The 26,673-nt window shown below is 43.0% G+C and overlaps 1 protein-coding gene across 1 annotated transcript; it reads right to left on the bottom strand.

Annotated features, from left to right (window-relative positions):
* Positions 1 to 2,236: 2,236 nt before the first annotated feature.
* Positions 2,237 to 26,586, bottom strand: psmd2 (proteasome 26S subunit ubiquitin receptor, non-ATPase 2). The gene is made up of 21 exons (XM_007902362.2): positions 26,451 to 26,586; positions 24,817 to 24,873; positions 24,201 to 24,365; positions 22,223 to 22,344; positions 20,624 to 20,848; positions 20,231 to 20,389; positions 19,770 to 19,914; positions 17,809 to 17,869; positions 15,516 to 15,662; positions 15,313 to 15,419; positions 14,050 to 14,177; positions 13,567 to 13,654; positions 11,103 to 11,265; positions 10,570 to 10,671; positions 10,059 to 10,204; positions 9,219 to 9,302; positions 8,593 to 8,761; positions 7,557 to 7,651; positions 6,442 to 6,568; positions 4,059 to 4,177; positions 2,237 to 2,665 (listed from the first exon to the last, which is right to left on the bottom strand). Exons 1-21 carry the CDS (start codon positions 26,556 to 26,558, stop codon positions 2,483 to 2,485), a joined length of 2,700 nt encoding a protein of 899 aa, XP_007900553.1. The 5' UTR covers positions 26,559 to 26,586; the 3' UTR covers positions 2,237 to 2,482.
* Positions 26,587 to 26,673: the final 87 nt, after the last annotated feature.

The following is a 26,673-nucleotide window of genomic DNA, read 5'->3' as shown; positions in this document are numbered from 1 at the left end:
GTTCCTACTTACTGCGAGGTAAACAGAGGCGTGTGGAGTAAAGAAACTTGCCCAACGTTTCACCCTGCCGGAAATCAAACCCAGGTCTTTCGCTTGCGAGGCGAGTGCTCTAACCACTGAGCTACAGGACTCCACAAAGAATGTACTGAAAAATGGTGCAACTGTGTACTTATTATGTGAGTGAATGCAGCAGCCAATTTGCACACAATGTCCCACAAACAACCGTGGAATGAGTGACCAATTTTATTTGTCCAGGAAATAAATTTCACTTATAGAAGAATAACAATAATCCTTGCATTTGATATGCTGCCTTATCATTTTGGAAAGACGCCTCAAAGCGCTTCACAGGGTTTACTGTGAAATGGAGTAACTGTTTGTGGAAGAAACAAATCCAATGGAGACAGCGCTGGTTAATGTGTCAGATAGGAGGCATGAAAACAATTGCGAGGCGATAGATATGGTAGAGAGTAGGAAAATGAGTTAAAAAGAATCCAATTTGGAAAAAAAACCACAGGTAAAACAAAGGCACACTGGGCTGAATGTTCACGCTTCTGTGTGGAACATTTTTGCACTGGGTTACCAACGGTTAAAATAACAGTCTTGTGTGGCAGTTTCTAACCGGTCTTTAGTACTCCACTCACTGAACTATTCTTTTGCTCACAAACATGGGCTTTGTTGGAAACATCAGGCAAAAAGGTTCATAAAAGGGCTTTGCTGACAATTTAGGTTACACTCCCAAAATGAGGGACGGGACTGCACTATTGTCATTTTGCCGCCGAGGGTTCCCTACATCCAGAAAAATGCATTCAAAAGGGAAAACATGAAAGGGCGGTGACACAGACTTTGCTGAACACTGGCAGGAAAGCTGCTAACATCACCCTAGGCCCACACTGAGTGGTCATTCTCCTGTCATTTCAGATTCAACCCAGCAATTTACTAACCCACATCATTCTCTTACTGTTACGGGTCCAAAAGAATGAACCTTGCATTTTTACTGAATGCCTCTTGCAGTGTGTAGTTTGGGAAGATGACATGTGCAAGCAACTGCCAGGATGGTGGAAGGCGAACTGGATGGACCTTCTTTGGTCCAGCAATTCATATGTTCTCATCACCTTCTGAACTGAACTCTGCCTCTGAAAACTTTACCCCAAGGAGGGTTCAGCAGGGCTGGCTCATGCCTGGCAGAACTGAGAAGCAGTTTTGCAAACCCGTCCCGGTTCGAAAAATATTGCCTCAGGTTTCAAGATTATTAAACAGTGTAAAAGAGAATCACATTGTGGTGCTTTAAGCTCACCTCTCGTTGTAGTCTGGGGGTATTATTCCATAGCGGTCAGCAGATATTCTTCAGGAGGCTACATAATAATAATCCTTGCATTTGTTATAGCATCGTATCACTTTGTTGAGGCGTCTCCAAGTGCTTCACAGAATGTACTGTAAAGTGGATTGTCTGTATTTTGTGGGCGAAACAGGGCAGCCAATTGCGCACAGCAGTGTCCCACAAACAGTCGTGGAGTGAATGACCCAATTTTTTTTTAAGGGTTTCGTACAGAAAGGCGATCTGCCAATTGACTAACAACTGGGCTCTTACTCACTGCTAGGTGAACAGAGACGTGTGGAGTAACTTGCCTAATGTTTCGCCTTGACCCATCTGGGAATCGAACCCGGATGCTCTCGCTTGCAAGGTGAGCGCTCTAATCACTACGCCACGGGACTCCACAAAGTTTGCAAAGGTCAGGTCTGATCAAAAGAACATCACAGCTCAGCCTGACCCTCTCCGCACTCGCTGGCTGCAGCACAACGTTAGCGCAGAATTGGTGCACAGCGATCAGGTCGACTCTGATTGACATCTGGGAACTCTACAATACTCATTTGCCATTCTCTGTACATTTAAAGTGATTCATTTAGTCTCGCTGTCGTACCTTCACCATCAATTCTCCAAGAGGCACATCAGTAAAGTTCAGACTAATGTAATAATAATCCTTGCATTTGATATAGAGCCTTATCATACCTTCAAGATGTCTCAAAGCACTTCACAGATTATACTGTAAAGTGGACTGACTGTATATTTTGTGGGTGAAACTCGGCAGTTTCAAGTTAATACCTCTACACGTAGTGCAGAATAGCGACCCAATAAGTGCTCCGAGAAGATACCTACATGAAGGGAACTATATGTTGTTCTGATGTTGACTGCAAGTAAGGAAAACTACTGTTAAAAGACTAGATTTAAACAATGTCCTTGGAATCGAGATCCAGAAATAACTTTATTTAGATGCTGTGTTATACTGAAAATGTAATGAAGTACAATACAACAGTCATGCAGTAAATTAATACAAAAGCTAACATCTGAACCCCTCTACGATGCCAAACAGGTGCAAGAGTGGACTGAATCTCATCTTGCTCCCACTTGGCGTGGATGGCTGACAGCTTAATTAATAAAAAGATACTCCAGCTACAAAGGCCCAAAGAGTTTAACCGTCACACGCTACACATTGTAGTTGGGATTTTTGCGTAGGATGACGAAGCCCTCAAGGATCGGGGTCAGGGGGATGTACTCCTCCGTCGCCAGTTCGGCCCTTTCCCCATGAGCCAGCAACACGGGTGTTGTGTGTGTCTGGAACCCAGTGATAGTCTTGGGCTTGCCCGCCTGACCCACCACATCAACAGCCTGTGACAAAGACAAAAATATTATTTTCTTGGCTATTATTTTCACTGTGGCTCTTACGTCCTGTGACTATCTAGCCTCCCATGACCTGCACTCAGACACAGGCAGCAATGACAGACAAATAATAATCGTTGCGCTAATCACGTCGTGGCGATGTTTCAAAGTGCTTATAATAATAATCCTTGCATTTGATATAGCGCTTTTCACGTTTTCTCGACGTCTCAAAGCGCTTCATAGAATAGACTGTAAAGTGAATTGACCGTATATTTGTGGGCGAAACGCGGCAGCCAATTGCACACAGTGTCCCACAAACAGTCACGGATTGAAAATGACCAATTTATTATTGTTTTGTTTTGGAGGGATTATTATTAGGTGTGTGGAGTAAGGAAACTTGCCCAAGGTTTCGCCCTCTGTCTGGAATCGAACCCAGGTCTCTCACTTGCAAAGCGAGTGCTCTAACCACTGAGCTACAGGACTTTACAGAATATAGTGGATTGACCATGTATTTTTGGGGCGAAACGCACCAGCCAATTGCACTCAGCAGCGTCCCACAAACAACCATGGAGTGAATGTCCGATTTTATTTAGGGGATTGTTGGCCAGGTCGTTGGGAGAGAGAAACTCCCTCCTCTTTTCGAACAGAGCCCACGATGAGATGAACCTCAACTGGGACCAACCAAGGCCGACCGTAATGGCCTAGTTCTCTAGTTCTGCAAACCCTTCCTCACACAAGCTCAGGTCCACTCATTTCAGTCTGAATCAATCCCTTCAGTGGAAACATTTCATTTGGAGATCAAGACGACAGGAAAGCAAAGAACGTGAGTGAGAGTTGGGGAGCACAGGGGTTGGGGGAAGGAAAGAGACAAAAACTAATACCTTGTTGGGCAAAGCTGGGCTTAAGCAAAGCACGATGATGGTGGCATCATGAGAGAGAGGCTTCCCGATTGCATGTGGTTGCTTCAAAAGTCAAAACCCTGCAACTCTCCACTCCCCACACCGCCCCCCCCCCCCCCGGCAGTGATTAACTGTGCTGGAATTTAGTGTGAGTGGAGCAAAGGACTGGAGGTTTTTTTTTAAAAAAGGAAGAAAAACAAATAGTCAAACATTTGATAAATTCTCCGTGAGAACTGTTCAGCTTCAGTTCCATGACAGCACTAAGATCCATGTGTGGTGAAAACATATTCTACCCTCGAGACACAAAACAATGACCCACAGTCAGCCCACAAATGAATGGAGAAATATCTGTAGTGTTTGTGCTGGGCAGTCGGAATGAACATTAAGGCAAAATATCCCATTTATAATAAAAAGTACAGCTTTTGAACTGCAGTGAATTTTGAAGAGTTTTAAGCTGAAGGAGTTTACTGCGACGATGGAGTCACAAGAGTTTGTTTCCGTACCTGTCCCACTCGCACAGACACCGGCAATGGTCGATGCTCATCATCAAACGTAACCAGCATCCGAGGCTGCATCGCAGCGACCAGACCGTACAGAATATAATGGGACTTGCCGAGGATTACTGTAAATAAAGGCAAATATTCATCTTTTAACTTGATCACAAACAACAATCTGCATATATATATATATACACAGGGTCCCCTCACACAGGGTAGCGTCCTTGACAACACCTCAGATGATCACCAACACGTCAGCTGTACGATGAGAAGTGATTCATTTTCCACAGAATGTTGCTCTGGATCAAGGAAGCCTAGTTTCTTTCTCTCTCCGTTAGCAAACAATGCTCGGGTTTCCATTGTCATCGAATCCCTCAGTACAGAGGGAGGACACTTGGTCCATTGTACCTGTGGCTCTTTGAGTTACCCAATTAATCCTAATCCCCCTGCTCTTTCTCCATAGCCTTGCAATTTTTTTTCTTTTCAATTAAATATCCATTTCCCTCTTGAAAGTTATTACTGAATCTGCTTCCACCACTCTTTCAGGCAGTGGATTCCAGATCGAAACAACTCTCTGTGTAAAAATAATTTCTCCTCATCTCCCCTCTGGTTCACTTGTCCATATGGATGGAGCTTAGCATTTGCATTAATGTCAGTATTAATGTTGAATGAACATCTAACCGCACTGAACATGGACCTTTGTAAATTAAATTTAGATCAAAGGATGCAGAGGTCTGAGTTACGCTGTAATTTAATCAAAGAGTTCCTGTGACACCAAACCACCGACATGAGTTATAGCCTGTAACTCCATCGATAGCAGAGAAAATTTCCACTTCCAGAACCCGAGTCGCTCACAGCTTCTATATCTCACTGTGTGTTAAAGGACAAAATGAACTGAATCTGTAAAGGTTCCATTATAACCACTGCCTAGCAATTGAAAAGCTGCAACAAGACCGGCAAGTGAAAATTACATTCACAAAGGTACTCAAAAACCAGCGGTTTGAGGTATCGGAGAAATAATTTCACAAAAAATTTACAATTTAAAAAAATATAAAAATACTTGAAATAATGTACCAATTACACTGTAAAATAATACTAGTAATCCTTGCATTTGATATATCGTGTATCACGTCACAGGATTATATTGTAAATTGACTATATTTCTGGTTGAATCAAATGTAGATTCCAAAGTTACCCCTTTGGCTTGCCTGCTCCCACTCCACATTCAAAGCCCGACCAAAATTTACCTAGACTTCGCAGTCTACGACCTCCCTTCAACCCTCAAATGTTATTTATTATTAGTAGTAGAATACTACATTCGCGCCGCTGTTCACTCTTCCTGTCCTCTTATCCCTTTATAATAATAATTCTTGGATTTGATATAGCCCCTCATCAGGTCATCACAACATCTCAAAGTGCTTCATATAATATACTGTACAGTGAATTGACTGTACATTTGTGGTTGAATCAAATGTAGATTCCAAAGTACAACAACAACAATAAAATTCCATTTATAGAGCGCCTTTCACCTCGGGAGGACGTCCCAAAACGCTGGACAGTTGGGTCAGGACCCGAGCAGGGGGAAATAGTCAGGGTGAGGGGAGGGAAGGGAGGGAGCGAGGAGGGGGTAGAGAGTCGAGAGGGGAGCTGAAGGCACGGTCAAAGAGAAAGGTCTTGAGACCGGCCTTGAAGGAGGAAAGGGAGGAAGCGAGGCAAAGGCACTGGGGGATGGAGTTCCAGAGCCTCGGGGCTGAAAGCCCGGCCACCGATGTAGGGCGGGGGATGTGGAGCAGACCGGAGCCAGAGGAACAGAGGGTACGGGCAGGTAGGTAGGGGGATAGTAGGTCGGAGAGGTAGGAGGGACTGAGGCCGTGAATGGCCTTGTAGGTGAGGATGAGGATCTTGAATTCGAGTAAATCAATTTGAAAAAATATAGTGCAGTGTTCTTTCAGATGGACAAAAACTGATCTGGGTTTAAATGGTCTGGAAACCCACATGTAGGAGGTGGTCATTGTTGCAAGAGCTCTGGCTAAGCATGATTGGCTGATATCCAGGATCAAGTGAGCAGTGATTTAAAACACAGAGAGACTCAAACGTACTTTCAAAGTGTGTTAAACACTGTAATATAATACTAATCTTTGCATTTAATTTAGCACCTTATCACGTTGTTGAAACATCTCAAAAGTGCTTCACAGAATACATTGTAAAGTGGATTGACTGTATATTTTGTGGGGGAAATGTGGTAGCCAATTGCATACAGCAGTGTCCCACAGTCATGGATTAGGTGCACATTAGCACTTCACACACAGGCGTGAATACCATTGTTTAGCAGCAATTAGGAGCAGCCTGACTTTGCACAGGCACGTAAATTAGCGCAAATAAAACTTACTGTTCTTCACATCGAGGAACGAGAGCAACACAGTGAGAAGTCCAGCCACTGCGACTTGGCTCATTAACTGTCGGTCACTGTGGTATGGACACAACGTCAGCGTTCCTTTTCCGAGATGAGTCAAGCCCTGGGGATGGGAGGGGGCGGGAAGAGAAAAAAAATACAGAATACCGGGTGACTTGGCTGTCGTGTTGAATACACCGGCAAATTTGCTTCTACGTTCGAGATTTTCCCATGAGCTCACAATGTAATTTCGTCTTTAATACCGAAATTATATTTCAGTGACTAGAAGCAGAAGTCGCTGGGAGCACTCAGCAGGTCAGGCAGCATCTATGGAGAGAGGAAAGTGAGTTAAGGTTTCAGGGCAATGATCTTACCTGAAACGTCAAACTCACTTTCCTCTCTCCATAGATGCTGCCTGACCTGCTGAGTGTTCCCGGCCACTTCTGTTTTTATTTCAGATTTCCAGCATCTGCAGTATTTTGCCTTGTTTTCCCCAATGATTAAAGTCTATATCTCTTTATAGCTGAACTAGAACTTAATACTATTACCTGTAAAAAGGTTCCAATTCCACAATCAGTGGTTAAGCACTGCACTTGTGGTGCGGGTAAAAAAAAACAATGTTAATTTTCCGCTTCCAGCAATTTAAGCTGCTTCATCTTGTGTCTCAGCTGAGATAATGAGCACCAGACAGACAACCTCGGTTCTCATGTTGGTTAAACATCACGTACCTCGGCCACCTCTAAGCACTCCATTAGTAAAGTTGTGACAGTTAAACATAGCCAGAAGGTCCAAGCTTCATGCCGTTTTGTGCTGCATTATTTTTCAAACCGGATATGGAATTGGAGGAGGAAAAAAACAATCCAGGGTTTCCCTCCCTGTGAAGCAGGGAAGGTGAAATAGAACAGGATCTGGTTGTGGTGTCTCTCTCAGTTGAACAACTGCCAAGCCCTCCCTGTCCTAAATTTAGATCATTTCATGGGTGATATGTATTTGCATTTCAACATTCAGACGTCAGCCCTCACATCAAGTATATTTGTGTACACTTCAACTGATAGCATTCTTTTTTCTAAGGAATGGGTAATTGAGACCCATTTAAAGAAGCCTACACCCACCTGTGCTATTCTAACCATGAACAGATTATTTGGGTCCTTGGCGTGGTACTGTGCTAACTGTCTGAGCATGGCTGCCAGTCTGGCATTGTTTGTACCTGCAAAGAAAGAAGAGTAATTAACGGGTAAGGGAAAGATGTGTAAAAATAAAGACATCAGCACTGAATGGCATCACACCCCCAAATGTACTGACAATTTATTCAGTTGATATTCAACTCCCATTATTATTTGTGCGCTGCCTCTTAACTCAGCTGCACTCACAGCCAAATTGGCCTTTAACAAGTTTGATCTCTTACATTGTTGATCTCTCATGACAGGACTTTAAAACTATCTACTTACAATTAGTCAAGTGACGCAGAAGAAAATCAAGTTGTTTGTTATAATCTTTCAAAGCACAATGTTAAAGATTGTGGCAAGAGTAGCCGAACACTACTAAAATCAATTTAATTGGATATTAAAGTACTTTTGTCTCTCCTGTTAAGGTATTCAAGATCTTGCTGTTCATTCAGCCTCACTTCCCCACACTATCACTATATCCCTTCAGGCCTCCAACTGTTGTCGATGGTTTTTCATTACTGTCCATGTGTTCAGCAAATCCCACACAATTTCACTTGATCCCTGCTTTCAGCGCCTTGGGACGTCCTCCCGACGTGAAATGCAATTTGGTGTTGTTGCTTTAATCTGCTGTACAGTAAACTCCCAGCTTGAGATCTGGAATTTGAACCTAACCTGATACCAAAGCAATTTTTTTAAAAAAATTCCACAGGCCCACGAAAGTGTAGACTCCCAACTCTCCTCGCACTCGGCAACGCTGAGCAGTCTCACCGTCCTTTACGCCTTCACAGTGGCCAGTGATATGGACTTTGCTAAGATTGTTTGAATCGTGCAACCAGAAGATAGTTTATTTGCTATCCTCTGCTTGCGGGATTCAAACAATGCAATGCCGGCTCCCGGCCTGGCTCCCTCCCCTATTAGTCTGGCTCCCTGGGAGGAGGGGGTATTACTATTTACTTATCTAATATTGCTGAACTTTACTCACCGCTTCCAACCATGCCCATTGCAAAGATAGAGTTATGAGACACCTCGGGATCAGCATCGTGAGAGAACTTGCTCAGCGTGTCCAAGATACTCAACCGAGGATTAGAGACTGAAATCAATGCCAGAGCGAGAGGGACCGCACGCCTTAAAATGGGTTCACCGTACCGCAACTGCCAGGAGAAAAACACAGTAAATTGCTGCCCCGTGCTCTGCACCTCAATAAGCAGTTCTTACATTATAACAGATTGTGTGAATCTGTGCATTGCACGGTCTGTGCTGATCTGTGACCAGCACTCAAACACGCATTTGGTACTACCAACGTGAAGCCGTAAGTGTAAGTTGGCCTGCCCTGCTCTACTGAAATGCACATTAGCCTTCGGTACAAGAAAAGGGGAAGTTTTGACGCTTATAGCAGAAATACTGAGTTAATAGCCCAGCTCCTTTGAGAAATAAATTGGATTGTTGAATACTGTACAAATATAGTACACAGCTTCTGTACAGGCTTTAGTAGAGAACAGAGAACATGTTCTTCCTGCAGAGGATTGAGTAGAGAGTGTACACACAGACCAAAATGATTTTCATAACCTGAACCATTCAAAGTGTTTCTTTCCCCAGTCTGGAACTTACCAGGTGTCCAAATGTGCGGAGAGCCATTTCTGCTCCGATCTCTTCTCCCATGGCGATTAATGCAATTCCCAACACCGCTACTCCCTGTAAACAAAGAGGGTCTTCATTACAGCAAGTCAAATGGATGATCAGCTGGGTGAGGCTGTTGCTGGATAGTGGTTGGGATGGGCTGATTTCCCTTTCCTATCCTAGGGGACTGACTAGCATTAGACGGAGATGGAGAGATATTTGTTAGGTCAGGGTATCAAGGGACACGGGGCAAGGGCGGGTACATGGAGTTGAGGTACAGATCACCCATGATCTAATAGAATGGTGGTACAGGCTTGAGGGGCTGAATGGCTTCCTTCTGTTCCTATGTTCCTAACTCACCATAGAAAAAGCAATGATCCTGGAATCTGTATGGTTCAGCCAATCACTAAAGAAACTCACGGAGTCATCGGGGAACCTATTAAGACATCTGATAGCAGGTACAAACAGCAGGTACAACTTACAGTAGTCAAAACTACAAACTAATCTGCAGTCAATCCTCTCTAATTTCACGAGCAATTACTTGTCATGGCTGTTTGCACCTTGCATCGTTTTACTTGCTCGTGCATTAATTCCACCCACAAGCAATATAAAATTAATTGTTCAGAAGGCAAGTACAGTGAAGCTGGTTATAATACAGTCCTTTGGGTCCAATAACCCCGAGGTTGCATTACAAGCAAAGTACAAAAAAAGATGGGTGACTACTGGGTCACCAGGCAATCACTGCTGGAACTTTCTGAATGAAGTGATGTCAGCAGCGACCTGATGACCCGGAAATCGTCCATTTTTCAGCTTGATGCTGCTGGATCCTACCTGATGTGCTCCCATGTCTGCCACGTTCTCCTTCTTGTCCTTATCTTTCTTGTCCTTTTTGTCCTTGTCCTCCTCCTTCTCTTTCGAATCGTAGTGTTCGCTGCAAATGTGGAGCAGCTGCTGGACCTTCAGTACATTGCCAGAACCTAAAGGGTTTAAAAATCCACTTAAATAAGTTTATTTCTACCCCTTATTTATCTCTTCCTATTTCCCTGAATTTATTTTGGTTTCTGAAAGTGATCTATCTGTAGTTCCCCAACAGACCATACATCCTCCTCCCCCCACTACCCACCCCCAAGTTGAAACAATGCATTTCAGGTTCAGAAGTAAAACAATAATAATGAAATCGTCAATTTTTAAAAAAGTAGCACATTGCTTGTGCAATCATCAGAGATAAATCCATTAAATGAAAAGTCACACAAAACACAGACATCCCAGGACCTGATAGTAGCATCACACACTTTGATGAATCGTGCATTTTCTTAAGGAAGTTGGTTCGAAGTATACTAACCTGCATAAGCACAGACATCTACCAGAGTATTGGCAAAGCTACGGAATGGTTCGGACACCACTTCGAGGGCTGCCAAGATGGCCTCAATGGCCTCACCCTTTCCTGTGAACCACACATGCATATAAGGTCAGCTGAAGTATATCAGCCAATTGCTCTTCAGATACAACACGAACAGTATTCACATAATGATCAAGTATTCTCTCTGAGGTTGGATGTACAATGATATATCTTTCCGAAGTTGGTGTACATCACTTACTCATTGGGAATGCAACTTGCGGACACAATAAACCACAACAATAAGAGATGTTGCCATAGAAACCAAGTGAGAGTCAATAATAATCTTTGCATTTGATATAACACCTCATGTTGTTGAGACGTCTCAAAGCGCTTCACAGGATTATACTGTAAAGTGAATTGACTGTATTTTGTGGGCGAAACGCAGCAGCCAATTGCGCACAATAGAAATCAACGACTTTCACTGTGTTGCTGCACTTCTGGCTGATCAGATATATAAATGCAAGTTGTTGTCTTACCCAGATGGTTAAGACCAAGACCCAAAGGCAGCCACCTGGAATAAGTATCCTTTAGCTCCTGCTCAGATTTGTCCATTATAGTTTCCAAGATAGTAGACGTGACTTCTCCATTGCAAGACCCCACTGCAATCATACCGCATGCCAACGCAGTCACACCAATCACCTGCAGATGAAAATTTTAAACCAGTTGTTTACTCAAATTATATTAATACTCAAAAAATTTTCGTGAAAAAATGTCAATATTAATTTACAAAAGGCAAAATACTGCAGATGCTGGAAATCTGAAATAAAAACACAAGTCGCTGGGACCATTCAGCAGGTCAGGCAGTATCTTGGAGAGAAGAAAGTCAGTTAATGTTTCAGGTCATCGACCTGCTGAGTGTTCCCAGCAACTTCAGTTTTTATTTCAATATTAATTTAGCTATTATTTTAGCAAGTCTGCTAAAATAAAGAAAAATAAATAAGGAAATGCAAACACCAGGAAAATCTTCAATCAGGAAAAACATTTGATTTGTTCGTCTCAATTTTTTTTCTCTCTACTTCCATGAAATACTTAAATGTTCCACAGTAAGGTGGAAAACAGCACAGGCATCAGAGACTTACAAGAATGGCTCTTTTGTAGAAGAATAATTTCTGCCAGACCAGTGCATTTACCCATTGAGCCACTGAATAATTTCCCTGCTCATTTTAATCCTCCTGTTGTGTTAGTAATGGTAATATGCAATGTAAGAAAATATCTTGTGTGGAACAAAGAACTCAAAATCTCTGCTGATAGCAAGTGAGTGAAAATCATCAGGTTGTCCTCACAAACAGGAGCATCTTTATTTCACTGCAATGAAGATTTTAAAAAAACTAGTGAAAAAAGGAATACGCTTTAGGCTAGATGTTTCACAGGGAGATGCACAATTGAGCATTTAAAACATTTGTGTTGAAGTTAAGTGAGGCAGTTCGCATGGATAATGGAATATAATGTCTTCTAGTCATCGACGTACTTGGGAAAATTTTGGATCGAATAATGTAGGGAAGGGTCACAGAGATGAAACTACCCATCGGGCATGCGAGGGAGAAAAAGGAGAAGAAAGGATCATTAAAGACTTTGGATTTTTTTAAAGTCTTGACCTGAAATAACGAAAATTAAATGGATGATTTTTCTGGACTGAAAGGCAAGCAAAACCATATGTACATAGGAACAGGAGTCGGTCATTTAGCTCTTTGAGCCTGTTGTGTCATTCTATTAGATAATGACTGATCTGTACCTCAACTCCAATTACCCACCCTTGCCCATATCCCTTGGTACCCTGACCTAACAAATATCTATCCATCTCAGTCTTGAAGATGTGAATGGATCCAGGATCCACAGCCTTTCGGGGGAGAGAATTCCAGATTTCCATTACCCTTTGGGTGAAAAACTGCCTCCTGATTTCATTCCTAAATAGCCTAGTTTTAATTTTAAGATGATGCCCCCCTTGGTCTGGATTCCTTACCAGAGGAAATAGTTTCTCTGGATCTATCCTATCGAATCCCTTTAAAACAATTGAGGCCAAGCAGAATATAGTAAAACAAGATCAATATAAGAGTAAGGGGCAAGAAAATGTTGTTAAAAGCAGTACAAGCAGATACATTTTTATCACAGCTCAGAGTTTAACACTGTAATCTGATGGCTGGTTAGTTTTGAACAAATTATGGGTGCAATATAGTAAAAGCTAAACACTAGCCATATCGATAGAATACATGGACTTAAGCCCATCGACATTGTTAATATTAACGATTTTAATTTTAACTTGAACATTGTGATGTACGTAAAACAAAATGAAATATTTGCACACTATTAAGGGCGTCAGGTTGTAGGGTCACATGGAAGAGAGTTGTATATTAATAGTAATTTTCCAGTGAAGGATCAATCCAAAGACCAACTGCAGCTTGGGACAAAATGCAAGGCTGAGTCAAGGCCACGGATTCTAACAGAGCCGGAGAAAAGTCACCCAAGGCCAGGATTACACCAGTATTTTATTTTTTTGCGTTGTAATGAGGTGGGAGGAAAGAGAAGAACATCCACAACTAACTTTTCAGTTCTTTAAATTGCTACCATTACTCATCAGTGTGAGGGAGTGGAATGCAGTAAAAGGTTAAGAATCAACAAATCACTCGGTTACACGACTCCCTCACACCACCAAATTCAGTAACTCTGTCACCCTCGCCTTCCCCCAGCGATGTCGTTAACTCTCACATTTTCAAACACAAATGTCCGTCCAAAGCAAACTAGGCGTTATATCATAAATCAATCCCATCAGCCTGCCTTGGCTTCCCTCCCACTACATTCTTCAATGATTTAACTTTTGTTACACCAATTTAGTAGAATGTTTTTATTAATGCTCGTTAAAAAATAACAGAAGTCTGGTCATTTTACTGGAACCGCAGAAATAAATTGGTCAAAACACAGTCAGCGTTCGATTGAATGTCATACCTCCATACTGGATTTCGAGTCTCTCATCACTGGAAGAAGTAAAGCTAACACGTCCTCACGGTTGGATCCAGCATACGCAAGCCCGAGCCTAACAGAAAAAGTACATTTCAAATAAAAATCAACAACTGTGCTCAAATACCCCAAAAATCTATGCAAGACTGACATCTGCAGGTTACTCAACACTGCAGTCTGATATGTTCTACGAACCTGTACATTTCTTGAATACACCCTACAATAGCCAAACCGCGTTGGGTTACGTAATATTTGAAGATGCAAGCGTATAAAATTTCGCACGCTCGCAAATTGCAAACAACAACTTGCATTTATACAGAACCCCTCACACAGGGTAGCTTGACAGCGCTCCGGGAAGCTACCCCGCATGAAGGGCGCTATATAAAAGCAAGTTGTTGTTGTTGTTATTGTTGACAGTGGCAGCACTGGCAGTGACTGACAGAACACGCCAGAGGAAGGGAAGATGCATACCCAAAGATGGCTCCAATCCTCATGGTGTTGCTGTTGTGCAGGACATAGTCTGACAGGAGAGCGAGAGCGGGGTCACACTCATTCCGGACGCCAGAGTTGACAATGCCACAGGCAAGCAATGCACCAGACTAGATGGGAGGAAGCGATCACAAGTTTAAACAAACGCATATTCAATGTAAAACCCAACTAAAATGTGTCTATTATTTAATATGGCCCGAGGCAGCAGGACTCAAAGGCAAAGGCTCATGGTTACAAAAACACCGTAAGGAAGGACGCCAAGAAGTATTTTTTTTGTTCAAAGTCCAATATGAAGCTGGACAAAGATGGATGAGAGGAGGGCATGGCATTGCACTGATTTTATAAAAGCTTGATGTTTAATGGAAGATGGTAGGCTGATATTTGATAGCTTCCTTGATCTGCATATCTCTTGTGACCAGATTAATCTTATAAAGGAATGGTCCAGGTAAGGTTTTAGCAAACGAGTAATTTTGGAACGAAAAAAAATAATTTTAAAGCTAATTCTTTACTCGATTGTTCATTTGTAAAATACCCAACACTTTCTTCAATCAATAGTTTAAATAATTGTTATAAAAGGGTAGTTAAGCACCGAGAAAATCAAAAAAGTGCTAATTTAAACAGTTTTAAAGAAATATTAATTTATTGCTCACTCATAAGATTTCAAATGACGTTACATAGGAATAAGCCTACTGCATTTCAGATAAGAGCATGCACGGTTTAATTTCCTCTTTAACTCTATCCTGGAGTCCCTCCGCCTCGCCTCTTCCATCCTCGCTTTCAACCATCACAAGTTCCCAATCAGCTGTGTGACGTTCCCCCCTCACGTAAGAGGTGCTATACAAATATCAATCACAATTTATATATCTACTGTGAATATTTCAGTATTCCTTTAAAAAGGAAACCACATCACTGACAGAATAATTGTAATCTTTTTAATACAATATACAGCAATAGTTTTATAATTAATAAATACTGTCAGAAACTGTGGCTAGTTAATTTAAGATTTCTAATCAGGAAATGCCAGAGCCACAAGTGAATCACTAAACCTTTGTCTAAAGGGTATACAGAAAATGCATTAGTAGAGCTGTACCAGGAATTCAAACCTTTTCACAGTGGCACCCACCAATAGACTAATGTGAACAAGTTGCATTAATCCCCATTAATCCCAATCTGCTCTGTCTTGAGTTTGTCAAATGAGTGTAAGGATATAAAACAGACTCAGACATGCATTACATGCTGACTCACCTTAATATAGTCCTCTGATGAATACAAATACTTGTCAATCTGCGTCAAGCCACCATCAACATCCCAGAGCAATATCATTCCCAACGAAGCTGCAGCACTTAGCATGCCTAATAACACACAGAATAGGTCCAATAGTAAGGGAAGGTAATCATCCAAACTAAATGCAACAACACAACATTTTACTAGTGTTCAGAGATGCTCACCATGGTCTTTATTTTTGTACAGCCACTTATTACCATCTTCTGTTAATAGTTTGTCTTGTCCAAACGCAGCATTCACAAAGCCATTAACAAACGAAGAAGCAAGATTCATGCGAGCAGAATCAATCTGGGAGCCAGTGCTACCGAAACCTTAGGTCAAGGAAACAAACATTATACTACAGTAATAAAGTCAATGAACTTTAAAGAACTAGGCACTTTTGGATCGAAGGTTCCCAAAGCTTTCCAACAACAACAAATTACATTTGTACAGCGCTTTTCACATCTGGAGGATGTCCGAAGGCGCTGGACAGTCAGGGATCCGCATCCGAGCTGGTGGTTGGGATCAGGAGGGGTGGAGGGTGTTAGGGGTAGGAGGCTGACCGAAGGCACAGTTGAAGAGGAGGGTCTGGAGAGGGGTCTTGACGGAGGCAAGGGAGGGGGGGCCGAGGTCCACCTGCCAATTGTGGGAGGCAAAGCGGGGAGTGCCACTGTGTTGGAGACTAATCCATATAGAATTAATTGCTATCAACATCTATTATTGTAGCATGTGACTACCAGGACGATAGAAGGCGAACTAGAAGGACCTTGGTCTTTTTTTGACCAGAAATTCCTATGTTCCCAACCTTTTGAACAAGTTGAACATCTTAATTGCTTCATAGCATCTTTCTGCATTCCAGTGTAGTTCAAGTAGTTTATGACAAAAGAATTCAAAAAGTCATGAAAAATACTTTGCATTAATGGCATTTCGCCTACAAATATACAGTCAATTCACTTTATAGTATATTCTGTGGTGCTTTGAGACGTCTAGAAGACATGAAAAGTGCTATATCAAAACGCAAGGATTATTATTTCCTCATTTTAAATGCACATTGTACTAGATTAATGTTCTGAAGCAAATTCTCTTGAATGGATAGCACAATTGAAAAGCTACACATTAGATTAAACACACCCCATTGAAAGAAGGTTGTAATAAATTCTTCCTTTCCAATGTATCTAATTTTAACAAACAAGCAATGGAAATAGAAATGTTTAAAAGGAATTAAAATATCACAAACTGGTATTGTATAATCATATATACTCAATTATATACACAATGTGTTTTTCATTCAAATGTTAATAGCAGGCCTGGCTTAGTTATACAATCGCAGGAATACTGTCAGCTTCTTTATATACATAGTGAAGAGCTTTATGTCACTGGGAATATTTAAAATGCTACCATTACAACACAATTCATCAACAGGTTTGCAAGATAGAAATGGATAAAATTAGGAGCCATCAGCGCATAGCTAGGACAGCTCCAACCTTTCCAGATAGTCTCACGAGCATTCTGTCCACCATTCATTAAAAGTAATGTACACTTTAATCCTGCATCATATTAAACCTGTAATATTATGCTTGGTATCTGGAAAAAGGAACAGAGCAACTGCATGCCAGAAGACGATTTAAAATCCAATTTAAAAACAAAAACCTATGACACTAGGCTGTTGCAACTCAATCCCGGCTACTATTCTGAATTCCCCAAAGGCAGTCGTTGAGTCACATTTCGTCACCTGCTTTGCTTCCATTTGTAATCATGACTTCCTATTATTCATAAAAATATTCCATATTGAGCAGCATTTCTACGGAAAATAGTAATTTGATGGAAACTCTTCCAGCTCAAAACGGAAGCAGAGTGCCACATCTGATTTTCAGATCAGCGGAGAGAGAAAACTCATTTTGAAGCAATGCAGACATGAACAGGGGCTTTGAAGAACAATTTATTATTCCTGACAGTAAGTGTAAAGGCTGCACTTGTTGTCAGGAGCAATAACTCAATCTTACAAGCCTAACATTTCATCTATTCCATGTTTAAAACTGGCTTCTTCTGCCTTCATATACTTAAGCCATAGATTCTGAATACCTGACAGATTTTTTTTTAAAAGTTAAAATAACATGATTTCAACAAAACCAATGCACTTGCTCTGTTTATCTCCAAGAAATAATAGTTTTGAGTAGCTTTCTGACGTTGCATTAAGATACTGTATCAATTTATAGGGAAAGAACTTGTACATAGCTATGTAACTAAAACAGCATTGTTGCTTGAAATGGAACTGTTATAAAGAGGTATCTTACCAAGGCAGCAACATCTTGCATTTAGACACCAATAAACCATTTGCACTTTACTCCTGTGATGCGACACCACCATCTGAGACCCTCAACATCTTGTTTCTTTGTAAGCGTTTGCTGTCTGTTAAGTTAAATAAACTAAAGCTATATATTTTCTGCTTTACAGTATAATTTATGTATATTAACTTACGGTTGTTTTCTAAATGTGTCTTGTAAATATCCTCTGGTACTTTTGGCTCCATTATGTCCAGCTGTGGGGGAGGTAAGCACACATTTCCAATCATTTCTGTTTACGTCACAGCATTTTGTTGATAGGTATTTGATCGACCCAGACAAAAAGTCTCTGGACAGCTGCGGAAATGGAATTCTTCAAGAAAGCTCAGTCATATGTGTCAGTTGCTGCGACTTCAGTATTTTACAGCATTTGTAAGCTTACTTCTACAAGATTTGTAAACTTACTTCGACAGATTACTTCTTTAATGCAGAGAAGTGTGAGGTGATGCATATTGGGAGGAAGAATGAGGAGAGGCAATATACACTAAATGGTAGTTTTAAAGGGGGTACAGTAGCAGAGAAACCTAGGGGTTCGCATACACAGGTCTTTGAAGGTAGCAGGACAGGTTGAGAGAGTTGTTAAAGGGATCCTTGGCTTTATAAATAAATAAAGACAGAGTACAAAAGCAAGGAAGTTCTGCTAAACCTTTATAAGTCATTGGTTCGGCCTCAGCTGGAGCATTGTGTCCAGTTCTAGGCACCGCACTCTAGGAAGAATGTTAAGGCCTTGGATAGGGTCTAGAGGAGTTTACCAGAATGGTACCAGGGATCAGGGGCTTTAGTTATGTGGAGACTAGAGAAGCTGGGATTGAAGGTTAAGGAGATATTTAATAGAAGTGTTCAAAATTATGAGAGGTTTTGAAAGATAGGGAGAAAATGTTTCCACTGGCTGGTGGGTCAGTAACCAGAGCGCACATAGATTGAAGATAATTGGCAAAAGAATCAGATGAGGAGATTTTTTTAATTTCTTTTAAATACATAGAGAGTCGATACGCTCTGGATTGCTCTATTTGACAGGTTGGTGGAAACAGATTCAATAACAACTTTCAAAAGGGAATTAGATAGGTACTTGGAAAGGAAAAATTTGCAGGGGTATGGTGAAAGAGCGGGGGAACTGATTGGGTGATTCTTCCAAAGAGCTGGCACAGGCAACAACAACAACAACAAGATTCCTTTATAAAGCGCCTTTCATGTCAGGAGGACGTCCCAAGGCGCTGCACAGTTGGGTCAGGACCCGAGCAGGGGGAAATGGTCAGGGGTGGGGAGGGAGCGAGGAGGGGGGAAATGGTGAGGGGAGGGAAGGGAGGGAGCGAGGAGGGGGGAAATGGTCAGGGGGAGGGAAGGGAGGGAGCGAGGAGGGGGAAGAGAGTCGAGAGGGGAGCTGAAGGCTCGGTCAAAGAGAAGGCACAATGGGCCAAATGGTCTCCTTCTGTGCTGTAATATTTTATGATATACTGAGTATTTTAGCTTGATTTTCAGACTGCTGAGAATCTGTTCCTGATCTCAATGGACCTGTTCCATTCCAGAATGCAAACCAATAGTACATAGGGTCACTGAATACCAAAAGGACTTTCCTCTCAGGACAAAATATTAAACCAAAATTATTTGGGCCACCTGATATACTGCATTATAAGGATGCTACACTGTATCAATCAACTATAATAATCCTTGCAATTGATATAGCGCTTCTCACGTCTTCTCGACGTCTCAAAGCGCTTCACAGAATAGACTGTAAAGTGAATTGTCTGTATATTTGTGGACGAAACGCAGCAGCCAATTGCACACAGCAGTGTTCCACAAACAGTCGTGGATTGAAGTGACCAATTTATTATTATTTTTTCTTGAGGGATTATTGTCAGGTGTGTGGAGTAAGGAAACTTACCCAAGGTTTCGCCCTCTCAGGAATCAAACCCAGGTCTCTCCCATGCGAGTGCCCTATCCACTAAGCTACAGAACTTATTCACCCACAAAACACAATCACTTTACTTTATAGTATATCAGGTGAAGCGCTTCGGAGGTCCTTCCGACTTGAAAGGCGCAATAATTAAATGTAAGTATTATTCTGATGTACCTCTGCGGAATCTAGGCATAGCTTACCTCTCTTGCAAGGGCCAGGAAATTGCTGTTCAACTGGACGTTAGACATTATTTCTGTCAGATCCTCATAATCTTCTACATCTTCATTCAGCTCCAAGAATACACCATGACGACCCAACATAAATGCCAGCTGCTTCTGAATAACACTGTAGATTAAGTTAAATTAAAGTCATATTAAAGAAAAATTACACACAGACATTATTTATAATGGTCATGTGTATCAACTTGATTTTAACAGTTTTTGGTTCTAGTCACTATATATTAAAGTACCAGATGAATCTACAAAGGACAGAGATCAAAGTAAACAAATGGACATTAAGATGTTACCACGCAGTAAAAGGTTTGATAGGAATTAAATCCAAGAGTGGAATACATAATAATAATTCCTTCCACTTAATATCTCAATCCCCAAAGTGGTGCACAAAGTATCTTAAACTGTTTAAAAGCAATTTTTGTACATACACGTCTTTACAGGAAGTAAAAATGTCTTCGACTAATTCCATGTCGTTAAGCATCAGTGCCAGACGCAGAGCCTCAGGATAACGATTGAACTTCCGGAAAATACTAAGTGCACATCGAAGTAGAGCTGAATTCTCTGGCTCGGGAACGTAACTGACACAACTGAAAAAATGTGAGACAGAGTAATTCAAATCACATATTTGGCAAACAATCAAAAAAAACGACATTGAAGGTTTCAAACATGTTGTCACACCCAAGATTTGCACATTATAAAGAAATGTTCCACCTCGAGAGCAAATAAAAGAACATCAGGGAAACAATGTAAGAGAGAAGAAAACCAATTTGTCATGGCTCACTGCTCATTATAACAGTTCCAAAAAGAACAGACAAACATACCTGGTCAAATATAAGCAGACTTTGGAATAGGCATTTTCATCAATATAATCTTCCAACATATTAAGACGTTCGATCTCCATTAGCAGATCACATGCCTCATGCTCAGCATTGTGAGCCATGTTATAGGGAACAATCTCCTTTACCAGAGTCAGCAGGGTTTCTTGTTGAGGTTTATCATTCTCATCAATCTCCTGCCATTCCTTTGCCACCTCACCTGACAGGTGCCTGCAACAGGAAAACCATTTTAAAAAGGAAGAAAGCACAATTATTCCAATTAAAATGCATTCGGTGAGCAAACTCTGAGAATCAGACTTAGAATGGACACGAAAGGAGAGAGGAAAAAATACATCACAGGGAATGAAAGGTGAAAAGAACAAAATTATAGATGAAGCCAAGAAAATGAACCTCCAACAAGCAATCAACAGGACTAGAGTGAGTGGTCAAAACTGACTCATTCACTTCCAAGCACATTTCCCTCCTTCCCATACTTTAGAATGTGTATCAATATAGTAATCTACCTGGGAAATAGATTAAATTAAGTATTTCAAGACACCGAAGGGAGCTATATAAATGCAAGTTGCTGTTGTTGAATAGACGTTCTCTATCCTGATTGGCTCGCACCAGCGCCTCTGCACCTCAGGCTCTGGCAGCATCAACCTCCATGGTTGCACACTTCAACTCACCGCCAGTCAGGAACCTCGGTGTCTTGTTCGACCCTCAACTGTCTTCTTCCCCACATCCAAGCCATGACCCGCTCTGCCTTCCCTCACCTCTGTAACATCACCCGACTCTGCCACTACCTCACCCCTCAGGCCGCTGAAACTCTTGTTCATGCCTTCATCACCTCCAGGCTCGACTGTGCAAACGCCCTGCTTGTCGGCCTTCCCAACTCCTCCCTCCACAGCTGCAGATAATCCACAACTCTGCAGCCTGTGTCCTCTCCCGCACCAAACTCCGTGGCCCCATCTCTCCCATTCTCACCCGACTCCATTGGCTCCCTATCCTTCAGAGGATCCAGTTCAAGATCCTGGTCCTCACATCCAAAGCCCTCCATGGCCTCGCCCCACCCTACCTCTGCGACCTCCTAACCCCCTACCAACCCGCCCGCTCCCTCCGCTCAGCCGGCTCCGGCCTGCTCCACGTCCCCCGACCCACCCGCCCACCATTGGCGGGAGAGCCTTCAGCCACTCTGCCCCCAACCTCTGAAATTCCATCCCCCAGTCACTCCACCTCGCCCCCTCCTTAGCCTCCGTCAAGTCCCGCCTCAAGACCCTCCTCTTTGACCATCCATCGGCCACCCCCGTTCCCCCCACCTGATCCCAGTTCGGGTCTCAAATGCTGTACACTGTCCAATGCCCTGGAACGTCCTCCCGACGTGAAAGGCGCTATACAAATGTAATTTTGTTGTTGCATTAGACACGATAATGTCCCAATAGTGTGCAATTTAATATATGCTGTGTTATACCCAGGAAAGCGAGTTTTACAATTTCCAACAAAAATGGAGTTAATAAAATACAGGAATCACTAAAGAGCCCAAAATGAGAAGAGATGCAATATTTCCATTTTAACCATAACCCGAGTTATTTAATGAATTGTTACCTGACATATTCATGTCCCCACGAAGCCAGTTCTTCCTGAGAACCTTGAAGTCTGTATTTCAGACATTCTCTATCTCCACTCATTGTCATTGCCAACACTGACACAATGTCAGCGCAGAAACGCTGGATTAAAAAAAAAACTTTTTAAACAAGTTTCACTAAACACTCAAAAAAAATTCCTTTGCAATTTATTGCTAATGTGGTTTCCGAGGATAAACTGGATATGTTCAGCGTTATAACACATCGACTTTCAGCATGTTATAATAAGTTAACATTTAAAGTCAATAAGTTTTTATATGATCCTGATAGAGAATAGATAAATATTTTCCACCAAGAGATGTTCAACATCATGTGCACAAACCTTTGCCCAGAAAACAACAACAACAAGATTTCATTTATAGAGCACCTTTCACGTCGGGAGGACGTCCCAAGGCGCTGGACAGTTGGGTCAGGACCCGAGCAGGGGGGAAATGGTCAGGGTGAGGGAAGGGAGGGAGCGAGGAGGAGGTAGAGAGTCGAGAGGGGAGCTGAAGGCACGGTCGAAGAGAAAGGTCTTGAGACCGGCCTTGAAGGAGGAAAGGGAGGAAGCGGCGAAGGCACTGGGGGATGGAGTTCCAGAGCCTCGGGCCTGAGAGGCTGAAGGCCCGACCACCGATGGTAGGGCGGTTGGGGCGGGGGATGTGGAGCAGACCGGAGCCAGAGGAACGGAGGGTACGGGCAGGTAGGTAGGGGGATAGTAGGTCGGAGAGGTAGGAGGGAGCGAGGCCGTGAATGGCCTTGCAGGTGAGGATGAGGATCTTGAATTCGATCCTCTGGGGGATGGGAAGCCAGTGGAGGCAAGCGAGGGCGAGGGTGAGGGCGAGAGTGGGAGTGATGTGGGCGCGGTGTCTGGTGCGGGACAGTACACGAGCTGCAGAGTTCTGAATGACCTGCAGTGTGGAGGGAGGTGGCGGGAAGGCCGCGAGGAGAGAGTTCCCATAGTCCAGCCTTGAGGTGATAAAGGCGTGGACCAGAGTTTCAGCAGCGTGAGGGGTGAGGTAGTGCCGTAGTCTGGCGATGTTCCAGAGGTGATGGAAGGCGGTGCCAGTTGTGGTGCGGATATGAGGAAGAAAGGACAGCTCAGGGTCGTACAGAACACCGAGGTTCCTGACCGGCTTTGAGAGGTGGAGAGTGCAGCCTTGGATGCTGATGCTGTCAGCGCCTGAGGTGCGGAGGCGCTGACGTGAGCCAATCAGGAGGACCTCAGTTTTGCGCACGTTGAGCTGAAGAAAGTTGTCTCTCGTCCAGGACTCGATGTCGGACAGGCAGCTGTCAGGACATCGGTGGTCGTGGAGTTGAGGGTAGAGGAGGAAAGGTAGAGTTGGGTGTCATCCGCATACATGTGGAAGTTAACCCCATGTCTGCGGATGATGTTACCAAGGGGGAGCATATAGAGGGTGAAGAGGAGGGGACCGAGGACAGAGCCCTGAGGGACACCGCATGACACAGTGCGGTGGCTGGAGGAAAAGCCGTTTGTGGAAACAAAATGAAGATGGTGGGAGAGGTACGACCTAAACCACTCAAGGACAGGGCCTTGAAGGTTGAGGTGGGAGGACAAGCAGTGGAGGAGGATAGCGTGGTCGACTGTATCGAATGCGGCCGATAGGTCGAGGAGGCAGATGGTCAAGACGTCATTAGTGACCTTGACCAGGGCAGTTTCTGTGCTATGGGCAGCACGGAAACCCAACTGAAGGGGTTCGAATAATGAATGGGTGGAGAGGAAAGAGCGCAGCTGGTAGGCGACGACTCTTTCAAGGACCTTGGACAGCAAGGGGAGGTTGGAGATGGGCCGGTAGCAGAAGAAACAGAAGAAAGCTTTGTATTATTTTGTAAAAGGAAATCAAATTTGTAGTCACCAGGCAATACAGGATTTCTCAAAAGAATTCAATTCATAAAAATATCCAATTGCTGTATTATGAGACACCTACGAGACAATGTACCTTATTTTCACCTGACGGTATCTTCTCATAAACCTCTTTGAGTTTCTCATAGTGTGGTCGAAGAAATTTAAGTGGTTTGGGCACAGATGTCATGGAGGTGGTGGATGAACGAATCTGCCTCCGGAGTTCCTCTAGAGCTGGCCGATAAAGTTTTGTGTCCTCTTCCTACAGAGAAGTGAATCAACCTCATGATTGGTAAACTACTAGGAATGTTGTAAATAATTTTTCAAACATGTATCATTTACTGCTCCAATGGTTCTTATAAACAAGTTCCACAATGGACGCCACAACAATATGACAAGAGAAAAGTGCTTGGATTATTTGAAGCACTCGACAATAAGAATGGAGAAACACAAACATAGTTGAAAACATTTCTTGGTAAATAAGATATTTTTTGCAACTTCATTACGATAGAACACCTTTGAATGCAGAATGTCATTGTACAACTAAAAATCTAGTTTAAAACTAAAACATAAAAAGTATTCGAACACAATCGCAGAAAACAAGCTTTAATAATTCCACAAGAAAAAAAATAGAAGGAACTCTTAAGTGGCTACGTGAATAGAATTTGACTTTAGATAGAATCAATCACTCACTAAAGGAAAAAGATACTTACACTCAACCTTTCCACCAGCATCTCCAACTCCTCCTGCAGCTGCTTATCTTCATCAGACTGAAAAGATAGAACATAAAGTTTGAAAGTGGCACATGAATGTTTCAATCATGGCTGTGGGACAACAGCAACACGTCAATTTTGTATGTGATTTCTATTAAGTAAGCAGCCTCTCTTTTACACAGTCTCAGATGCTTAATATTTGAATATTAGACTTGGGAGCCAAAGAGTTAACCCGGGAGCACTTTATTTTGACACCAAGGGAGAGAACTGAAAATAATAATCCTTGTGTTTGATATGGCTCCTCATCACATTTTTGAGATGTCTCAAAGCGCTTCACAGCATATACTGTAAAGTGAAACAAAAACAGAAGTGGCTGGGGACACTCAGCAGGTCAGGCAGCATCTATGGAGAAAGGAAAGTGAATCAACGTTTCGGGGCCACAACCCTTCGACAGAACTGGGAGCTGAGTTCTGACGAAGAGTCGAGGAACCCGAAACGTTGATTCACTTTTTTTCTCCATAGATGCTGCCTGACCTGCTGAGTGGTACCGGGCACGTCTGTTTTTGTTTCAGATTGCCAGCATCTGCAGGATTTTGCATACTGTAAAATGAATAGACTATATTTTGTGGGCAAATGTTCCGATTCCTCCCTGACACACGCCAGCTCAGGTCTGAAATACTGCTCTGTCCAGCGCCTTGGGATGTCCTCCAGACATGAAAGGCGCTATACAAGTATAATCTTGTTGTTGTTAAATCACACACAAAAAATCAGATTACATTAATAATGTTCAGATCCCACCTCATAAAAAACAGAACTAATTTAAGTCAGTGAAATAAACAAAAAAAAGTCTCGACCATGAATCAAAAATAATAATAGGGGTCACTCAACCCACGGCTGTTTGCGGGGACGCTGCTGTACGTAATTGGCCGCCGCGTTTCACCCGCAAATCATACAGTCAATTCACTTGACAGTATATTCTGCGAAGCGCTTTGAGACGTCACGAAGAAACATTGAGGCGCTCTATCAAATGCAAGGATCGCCATCGTTATTAGTATTACTGTTGTTGTTGCTGTTCTGTTAAGGTTGTGATACGACTAACCGACGACAGCCGTGAGAACCGCACTTTTATAGACTTGAGGGAAATAAACTGCAGCGCCTCACAAGGTATTCACCCACAGCACTGAAGCCATGAATGGCACATGGACTACATCAAGCAATAAAAATAATAAATAAATACAAATGACAAGCAGTCGTTTGCAGCAAAAAAATAATTTGATGGGGGTTTGGGGGATACTCTCCTGCATTGCCCATTTATATAGCCTCGTTTTATAATAATAATAATAATAATAATCCTCGCTTTTGACCTGGCGCCTCAGAGACGCCCCAAAGCGCTTCACAGAATGTACTGTAACGTGTAGTGACTGTGTATTTCGTGGGCGACATTTCTATCCCAACCGGAGGGAGGGATCGGGAGGAGAGAGAGAGAGAGCGAGAGGGAGGGAGGGAGGGAGGGAGAGGCCGAGGCGCCGGGGCCTGTCCCGGGTGACACAGCAAACCTTGCCCCAGGCCCCGGCCTCCCCTCCCCTCTCTCCCCCAGGGCCTGATGGCCGCCCCGCTCGCTGTCCTGCCCTCACCAGCTCCTCCTCCTTGTCGCCATTGTCCTTCTTGTCCTTGTCCGGGGTGGGCGCCGGTTTCTCGTCCGCCGCTCTGCGGGTCGCCGGCGGCTTCTTGGTCTCCTCCATCTTGCTGTCTGCGCGCGCGCGGGGCTCGCCGGGTAACGGCCGCCGCTCGCGCTCCCGCGCGGGGGGGGGGGGGAGGAGTCTACGGCGGCTCCAGAGGGTCCCGACGCACCACAAA

Source organism: Callorhinchus milii, unplaced genomic scaffold (genome assembly GCF_018977255.1).
Source record: "Callorhinchus milii isolate IMCB2004 unplaced genomic scaffold, IMCB_Cmil_1.0 Scaffold11, whole genome shotgun sequence".
Lineage (NCBI taxonomy): Eukaryota > Metazoa > Chordata > Chondrichthyes > Chimaeriformes > Callorhinchidae > Callorhinchus > Callorhinchus milii.
The sequence above is the reverse complement of the archived record's forward strand: the minus strand, read 5'-3'. Positions and strand labels throughout refer to the sequence as shown.